General features: G+C 45.5%; 1 protein-coding gene across 3 annotated transcripts; it reads right to left on the bottom strand.

Moving 5' to 3' along the window:
* Positions 1-1395: 1395 nt before the first annotated feature.
* LOC148036711 (uncharacterized) lies at positions 1396-8858 on the bottom strand. Of its 3 annotated transcripts, none has more exons than XM_087678775.1 (3): positions 8223-8858; positions 4877-7775; positions 1396-4135 (listed from the first exon to the last, which is right to left on the bottom strand). In XM_087678775.1, exons 1-3 carry the CDS (start codon positions 8673-8675, stop codon positions 2511-2513), a joined length of 4977 nt encoding a protein of 1658 aa, XP_087534901.1. In that variant the 5' UTR covers positions 8676-8858; the 3' UTR covers positions 1396-2510. The 3 variants fall into 3 exon arrangements, with proteins under 3 accessions (XP_087534901.1, XP_087534902.1, XP_087534903.1); XM_087678776.1 differs by having other exon boundaries at positions 4877-7772; XM_087678777.1 differs by having other exon boundaries at positions 4877-7772; positions 8025-8359.
* Between the last annotated feature and the right edge of the window lie 354 nt (positions 8859-9212).

Below are 9212 nucleotides of genomic sequence, written 5' to 3'. Positions count from 1 at the left end.
GTCAAGTTTTCCTCTAGCTCCACCAAGTGTGTCTGCACTTTGACAAGTCCTTCAACAGGAGACTATAATCCTTTCTAAGTTGCAAACTTAGTGACATCGGTAGATAGAGAGAGAAGGTGATGATAGTGCTAGTGTTAGTGGTGCTAGCAGCAGCATGATTGTGTGGTGATAGGGTGAAACATGTGAATAGTACTCATCATCATGATCTCCCGCCAAGTCTCCATCCCTTACCTACACCTATGCTTTTGTTGCCTTGGTGGATCATTGAGTAGATGGGGTTTTGCGGGAGGGGGATGAGGTTTTTAAGCAGGCAACAGTAGTGACCGCACGTTTCTTAGGATTCCTCGTGATGGTGAGAAGCATTAACCTTCCTTCGTGTGCTCTTAGCACTGGGCTCAGCTTCATGTTCACTATCTTTATCCAAACTAGGCATTATGGATGGGAGGCTAACTGATGTACACTAGCATGCGGTAAATATAACCGACAAGGCTTCGTGTGGCGTTGTAGGATGCGCATCTTGGTTGATGCCGCCACATCTCACAACTTCAAGCACTGTTGATCAGTGGATCGTGCCACATCTCACAAAAAACTGCAGCTGCTGGAGGACGTCCTAGTGCCCCATTCTTTTGTGATTTAGTTTGCTGAAGGCATCAACCAAAGAGAGATTGTAGCGATTGAAAACCTGGAAGTAGATGTGATTTGGCAAAACAAGTATGTCTCTGAGGAGGCGCAAGAAAAAACACTACAATCTGTTGGTAGGAACATCAAAACACTTGCATTTAATGTGGATTGTTTAAATACCTTGTGGCATCTCCCAACGGCTTGCAGGCTAGTAGGGGGGGGCTAGAGAAAGAAGAGGTGCAGATACAATCTAAGAGTTTCATACCTACAGAAGTGGTGCAAATGTAGTCTCGGAACCCATACTGATACAGGGGTATACATAATTTGAGCAGCTTTTAGGAAGAATGTAGATGAATGCCTTCAGGACTAGGGTGGATAAAAGCAACAGCCACATCTCTGGGGCCACGCTTGTCAATGTCATCAGCCTTCGTTCTTCTGATGCTACTATTTCACCTACATATAAACAGCCCCACCAAAGATTGTATTCGACTTGCCAAATGAGTGACCCTTGACCCTGTGGTTCATCAGTGTAATGACTGACCCTTTATTCCAAGGGAACCTTGCAGTTTTGAACATTGGGATGATCATTACTAAGTTTAATGATAACACTAGCCTTTGCTGATAAACACTTGCATGCCACCAAGGATAATTTTGGGTGCTGGTATGTGATTTGTTCAGATGTCTTCCAAAGCCACTCAGATGAATGTAAAGCATCTCATTTTTGCATTCAATCTCAATGGAAGGCCGATAACATCCCTCCACCTGCAACAAGATGTTGAGCCTTGTAAAAAGAAAGTCGAATCTCAAAATCTATTTCTACTGATCAGAGGTTACAGAACTGATGCACTGACAATAAATCTTGAAGTTGAAAAGCACTCAATTTTATCCATTAAGGTCTAAGAAAATCCAAAAAGTGATTGGCAGGCAAGATGATCCCATTGCAGAAAGGCTTTACTCCTGCCAAGTTGGAGTGTGTTTGTGTGTAACTTGGAGAAAGATTCTATGTAACAGTCTGGTCGCCCTGTCAGATCAAGCTCTCAGTACTAAAGGATATCCAAAGAAGCTGGGAGCATGAGATATCTTATGTTGCATTGCAGCAGTCCATTATTCTTTTGCACACCTCCACTGAGCTTTCGAGGAGTCCCATAACCAGGCAGTTTTTGACAACACGGTTTCTAAAGTATGTTGGATAATATTGGATGTTGACAGATCATGCTACTTTTGCTGTTCTGCCGGGCATGTGCACTCCTTAAAGCTCATCAAGCATTTGATACTTTGCTTTAGTGATGAACAGAATCATTTTAAGCAACCGAGTAAAACTGAGCTGCCATGCTGAGGTGTGCAAGATGGTGAACAAGAAAAGGGTAACAAGCTTTTGCAAAATTGCTCCATCTTTCCTTTACTCACATCAGTCTTTCTTATTAAGGCATGAACCTTCCCTCTTGTCATTGCATTATGTGTAACTTGAAACACTCTTCAAGTCGGTTTTTTGCATTGACAGAACTCCACATTCTGCAACAGAATCCAGCATTGGGATACTAACTTGCATCAAACCAAAAAGCATTCTCAATTCTTGGCATCAAATTGAATAACATTGCAAATGTACGGTTAGGCTAATTTGTCCCTGCACTGAAGGCAGGTTTTGTTTTAATGCAATGTTAAGCCTTTTGTCTCAATAAGACTTGGGCCAAAATTCCCACAAATGTGGGGCTTCTATTCTTTCAGAAATAGTGAAGGAAAGAAAGATATCCACATACAAGGAGCAAATGTGTATTGATACATGCATGAGAGGGAAGGAGAGGTGGGGGAACCCTACAGTCTCTTTTGCTGCTCCAGTCTCGTAGAGACCTCTGTCCTTGAAGCTCTACCTGGCAAGAGATATTGGAAGTTCAAATTTTTGGTGATGTACCCAACTGAAGGCTGGGAGTAGCTAGCTTTTCATTGGTTACAGTCTCCCCTTGTTGCAAGGCCCTCTGGCAAAGTTGCCTTCCCAAGGTGGCCAGCAGCTCTCTTCCATGCTTCACCCTGAATTTCTGCACTACCTTGGCCTTTTGGCGACTACTCAGCCCAGGGCTCAGCTTGCTCAAGTCCAGCTTCGGATAGAGGATGGCTTCCAAGCGCCTCTGTGCTTCTCTCTTCTTCTTCTTCTTCTCCTCTTGCTCTCTCACTGCCAACTGAGTGCCACTCTCACCTGTCTCCCTGATGAACTCTAAATTGTGGACCAATGGAGAATGTGTTTGGGCTGCAACCTGTAGTATATCTGTGCCCAGTGGTGTAGTTTGTATTTGATCAAGGCCATCCTTTTTGTCCAATTGAGTATGGGTGGAGCCTATATCCCCAGCCATTGGAGTCTGCACAGGGCCTACATCACCACACTGAGTAAAGAAGCAGCCTGGGTGATTGCCTGTGTCCAATCGGTTGTGTATTAAGTCGAGGCCAGTGCTTTTGCCCATCTGAGTATGGGCAGAGGAGCCCCTATCACTGCCTGTTGGATTCTGCATATGGCCTACATCACCCAATTGGGTAAAGACGCAGCCTGATCGATTGTCTATTTGACCAAAATGTAGGTTCCCCAATATATGACACATTTGGGCCGATTGTGTTTCTTCTCTTGCCAACTGTGGAAAGCAGCCTCTTCCACTACAAAGTTCACCTGCTTTAAGTCCTGTGGCTGTTAGAGTGAAACATGCATTTGCACTAGGCAGCTGAGCATTGTCTTGGAGAGCTTGTGATGCACTGGACTGAGCATTCAACATCAATGCTTGCATTTCCCTGTCCCTTCCAACATTCCATCTCACCTCCGCTGGATGGACTCTTTGGTGTTGAGATACCCGTACTACTCCCCTCCCCAACTCCTGGGTTGATTGTGTTTCTTCTCTTGCCAGATGTGGAAGACAGCCCTTTTCACTACCCAGAACAGTACAAGATTCAGCTGCCTGGCTTCCTATCTCCAAGAAACTTGTGCTGCGGAGCCAAGGGTTAACTGGGAGAGCTTGTGCTGCGCTGGACTGAACATTCATCATGGATGGGTGAATTACTAGTTGTTGATAACTCTGTAATGTTTTCCCCACCTTTGCGTTGTTTGGAGAGGCATGCATTTCCTTGCCCGAGTGAGCATCCATCTTGACTGTTTGAATCTCCCTTGCATTTCCAAGGGCTGGTGATACCTCTTTGGCATAACATATGGTTGTGTTGGCAGGCTGCATTTTCATGCCCCTTGATGCATCAACATTGGCTGCTTCAATTTCCCTTGCCTTTACAAGTGCCCGTGGTACCTCTTTGCCCGAATATATGAATGCATAGTCAGGCTGCATTTTCATGTGCATTGATGCATCAATATTGGTTGCTCCAATTTCCCTTTCCTTCCCAGAGGCAGGTGGCATTCCACTGCATGAACTGACCATTTTGTCAGCAGGCTGCATTATCATGCACCTCTGCTCTGCAATGGTTGGTGCATTTGAATTTAGCGTATGCATTTCTTGCTTCACAAGGTCCTGTTTTTTCGCAAATGTACCTACACAGTATATGCCAAAAAGGTACAATCATAAGCAGAACTGTGAACATAATTGCCTGTGTATGTGCATACACACACATGTAAAAGGGTGTGTGTTTGTGTGTGTGTGCATGTGTGCATGCATGTGTGTCACCCCCTCGGTAAATTAAGTCAGTTACTACATTGGTTTGACAAAACAAAATGTGTGTGTGTGTGTGTGTGTTCTGTTTAGTTGGGATAAACATTGGCCTTCTTACGGGAAGGTAGCAATTCAGACCCCATCGGTTGCTTGGTAGTTGACATCTTTAGACCTACTATTCCTAAGGAATACTCGTGTTGCTGGCCTGTTGCAACTTAGGAACCATCCATGGTGTCTAAATAAATATGGCACACTACTGGCTAGGGATTGAATTCTGGAAACTTGAATACCCACCTACAAGCGAATTCTCTTCCATTGGGAATTGAGCAGAATTGCTCACTCACCCTTGCAGAGAAATGTGCCTAAAAGCTACCATACACATTTGGATTGCAGAAGGGTCAGGTGCCCTCCATGGTGCGCAATTTAGGACTGCGACATCCAGGTCCCTTGAAATTTGAGATGTCCCCCCTGTAGTGCACAAATTAGCAACTACGACAAAATGTAGTGATTCCTGTATGTGTGGGCATGCATGCAGGTGTCTTGCATCCTGCTTTTCCCTCCAAGGATGTGGTTTTGTTTTCCTTTGAGGACTGGGGGGTGTAAGGCAGGGATCACTGACTAACCTGACTGTTGGAGCCATTGCCAAAGTCTGGATCCTTGCTTGTCTTCGCCCTTTTTTGGAGAATAGAACTTGATTTTCTTCTGGACAGGAAGCTTAGAAGGACTCTGTTGAGCTGGCCTCTTTTGCCCACTTATGGCTGCCTTGTAGCTGCCAAACAATCCCTTGAACTTGCAGGTTCGCTCTGAAGGCTGTGTGTGCAGCTGTTCTTCTTTGTCTGGAGCCATGCTTGAGACTTCCAAGCCTGGAATGGCTTGTATGTGCTGCCCTTCTTTGTCTGGAGCTATGTTGGAGGCTCCCAAGCCTGAGCTAGCCTGTTTGCACTCTCCTTCTTTGTCTGGAGCTATGTTGGAGACTCCCAATCTTGCTATGTTGGAGGCTTCCAAACCTGAGCTAGACTGTTTGTGCTGCCCTTCTTTGTCTGGAGCTATGTTGCAGACTCCCAAGCCTGAGCTAGCCTGTTTGTGGTCCTCTTCTTTATTTGGAGGTATGTTGGAGACTGCCAAGCCTAACCTGGCCTGTTTGTGCTGCGCTTCTTTGTCTGGAGCTATGTTGGAAACTTCCAAGCCTGAGCTAGCCTGGTTGTGCTGCCCTTCTTTGTCTACAGCTATGCTGGAGACTCCCAAGCTTGAGCTGGCCTGTTTGTGACCTTGTGCCCTCCGCAGCTCATGGATTGTTGACAGTGGAGCAGGGCATGCAAGAATAACTGTGTAAGCTGCCTTCAGAACAGGCCTTTTTGAGAAAGGTCTCTTGCATAGCTGGGCTCCTTTAGATGCTCCCAAGCCAAGCTTTTCCTTGCCAGCCTTTGGTTGCACTTTGAGCAAACTCTTTTTGTGTGGTCCAGCTATGGTTGATGTCTCCATAACAGACTTTTCAATAGAAGCATTGTCAGACCTTTCAAGGTACAAATTCTTTCCACATAGTTTATGTGAATTCAAGCCCTCCAGATTGGACCTTTCCATAGCACCACTGTTGTCCTTTTCTCTGCACAAAGCAGTTGCACACGATGGAATTTCAGGAGGTGCCTTCCCAGAAGCCCTTACTGCTGTTCCACTGTCCAGCCTTGGTAATGGCAAATCTTTGTCAGGCACCTGGCTCCCATTGAGTGCCTCCAAAACAGAAATTTCCCTACTCTGGTTAGCCTTTTCTCTTGAGGCATTTTCAAATGGTATAACTGTTGAGAATGTTCTCGACGGGCAACTTTCTCTTGCACCATTATTTCTCTCTCTGAAAGAGGATAGATGAACTTCATTGGGAGTTCTTAGAACAGAACTTGATATGGCATTGTTAAGTGCTTTGCCTGGCAAACTGTGGCCTGAGGTATGTGCCTGAAAAACATGCCTTTCTATAGCATTGTACGGCATCTCTCCACGCAAGCTAGTCTCACAAGATTGGACTGCAGAGAGTGGTTCTGAAACACGCCCTTGCAGTGCACTATTGGGTTTTCCTCCAAATAAACTTTTTACACACAGAGGAATTCCACCAAATGCTTCAGAACCAGGACTTTTGATGGGATTGTTAAGCCTTTCTCTAGGCAAACTATTTGCACATAGATCAATTCTAGTAAGTGATCCCAAAACAGGCCCTCTCATGGCATTGCTAAGCATTTCTCCAAGAAAATTATCATTATGTAGCTGGGCCATGTCACCGGCCAACCTTTCTGCAGCATTGGAACATCTTTCCCTTGGCATACTAGACTCGCATGGTTGAAGCAGAGATGATGCTTTTCGAACACTGCCTGTCATCACACCTATGGTGTTTTCTACAGTTAACATTTTTTCATCTTGATAAACTCCATCAAGTATTTCCCAAATAGGTTGTTCTTGGGCATTATTCGTTCTTGCTCTAAGAAAGCTGTTCTGAAGTCTGTTATCTAGATGGCTCTCCACAGCATTGCAAGGTGTTTGTCCAAGCCAACCATTCCTGCATGGTTGGGTTACAGAGGGTGGTTTTGAAACACAACTGTTAGTTCTTTCTTCATCACATTGAGAAACTCCATCAGGTACTCCTGAAACAGAGGTCTCGATGATGTGGGTTGGCTTCCTGTCTTCACCTGATAGTTGAGTTGCATGATACGTCTCCAAAGTATGCCTTTCTACAATGATGTTACTCGGTCTATTCTCAATTATTTGGGCTTCAATCAAAGGCAATACATATGTCCCCAAAGCATGCCTTTTTGCACCATTGTTCAGTCTCTTCTCATGTATTTGGGCTTCATTTGGTGCTGATATGTCTGTCTCCAAAGCATGTCTTTCTACATAATTGCTCAGTCTCTTAACATGAATTCCAGCTTCATTTGATATTGGCACATGTGTCTCCCAAGCAAGCCTTTCTACACCATGGCTGGGCCCCTTTTCTTGTGTTTCATTTTCATTGCTAGCTCGCTTATCATGTATTTGAGCAGGTACATGTGTCCCCAAACCATACCTTTCCATATCATTGCTAGGTCTCTTATCCTGTATTTGAGTTTCAATCAATGCCATTAAAATATGGCTTGCTGCAGGTCTATTAGACTTTTCTCTGAAAAAAGACGACTCATGCTGCTGGACTACTCCTGATAAAGGTCGTTCAGCAACATGGCTTGATGCATGAGTGTTAGGCTTTTCTTCTGGAGATTCCATCTGAAACAGCCGGCGGGTTGCATCCACAACAGGTGATACTGCAAGATGGTTAAAAGAGTCTTCTGCAAGCTGACATAGTTGCCCTGCACAGGGTGCCTCTAACAAATGTCTATCCTTCAGAGGACTGGTTCTGCATAATTGAGCTGTCGCAGGTGATGATGTGATGCCAAGCACCCTACGCTTTCGTTGACACCTCACCCTCCCTTTTCCAGTGAGCAGAAACTTAATGACCTCATTTCTGGATCGGAACCGGCGACCTGACATAAGATCTTTGTAGTACTGCTGAAACATGAGTGCCTCAGTCAAGAAACTCCTATGCTGACAAAATGAATTGTTCTAGAAAGAAAAACATATATATTGGAACAGCACATTCCTAGTACAAGAAAGTGATTGCAGACTCCCAAACCATGTTTCAGCACAAAAGCTGTCATGAAAGGTTATGTTCAAGACTAAAAACACAGGCAAACCTAGGCAAGCTCATTCTTCTCCACACCAGGCTCCACATGTGCAGGTAGTAGGCATTGACATTACCTACAACGTATGGGCATGTTGGTACTCGCAGCCTGATAGTCTACAACCAGACAAACCATTAGGCAGGGGGAGAGCTATGAGAGTCCTGGTTAGGAGCACCAAGGGAAACCATGCTTTTCCTTGCCTGATGTAGTGTTCAACACATGAGGAGTGATGGTCTAATGGCCAATTGTTCTGTACATGAGAGAGTGTGTTTACCTTGTCTCGCGTGCCAGCACTGCTGCCACTTCTTCTGGTTTGCATCTCAGTGATCCAACCGGGGGGTAGCCAAGCAGGGGACTCTACCACACACTTGTAGGCGGCTTCCAAAGAGAGGGGCAGCTCCTTCACCTGCTCCTCCTTACCCTTCCCCTGTTTCTCCTCCCCCTTCCCCTGTTCCCAATTTGGGTCACCAGACCCTCTGATCTGCCCATCGTCCTTCGCATTCTGTAATGGCCTCCCTGCCAGACTCTGTAGAAGAAGCTGCTGCCACTGGTAGTAATAGTAGTATGCAGGCAGCCAGTAGTTCAAGCCCACCTGTTGTGGCCACACATTGGCAGCCATGGTTGGCGTGGCTGTGCTCTGTTGGTGAGATGGATTTGGCCCTTGATTCAGAGGAGGCGGATGATAAAGAAGATGATCTAGATTAGAGGAGCCCCCTACTTCCTTCATGGTCTTATGCTTTGCAGGCTACCTCTTCAAATGCATTTTTTGGACGATGCAAGGTTCCGAGGTGGCTTTGATCTACGCTTACACAGTCACTAACCTTTCGTGTACCCAACCTCAAGATCCAATTGCTATAAGGTTCAAAGCCAAGCTGTGAGAGAGAGAGAGAGTGAGTGAGTGAGTGGAATTAGGGAAAACAAAGGAAAAAGTATAATGTGAGAGGGGGGAGGGGGGGGGAGGGGGGCAGGGGAGGGGGGGGGAGAGAGAGAGTTGGCCCAATTCCCAAAGCCACAATTGCTCCACACTCACTTTCACATCCCCTTGTGTTGGTGCCCATCCCATCTTGATAACCTTCCAAGTTTATCATGATGACTAGTGGGCCAAACACGGGACGCTTGCGATAAGACAATCGACCTGCACGACTAAAGACCTAGTGTATGGTAGTGTGTGTGATATGTTAGGTGCCATGTCCAAGCAAAGTGTGTTTTGATGCTTCTTATCTACGTTATTAAGATATTTCGAGGTAAATTATCGTGGATGTGC

The sequence above is a fragment of the Lygodium microphyllum genome, chromosome 5 (assembly GCF_053477565.2).
Source record: "Lygodium microphyllum isolate KBCC chromosome 5, Lygodium_microphyllum_v1.1.10, whole genome shotgun sequence".
Lineage (NCBI taxonomy): Eukaryota > Viridiplantae > Streptophyta > Polypodiopsida > Schizaeales > Lygodiaceae > Lygodium > Lygodium microphyllum.
Note: the sequence above shows the minus strand (reverse complement) of the source record. Positions and strands in the feature narration are given on the sequence as shown.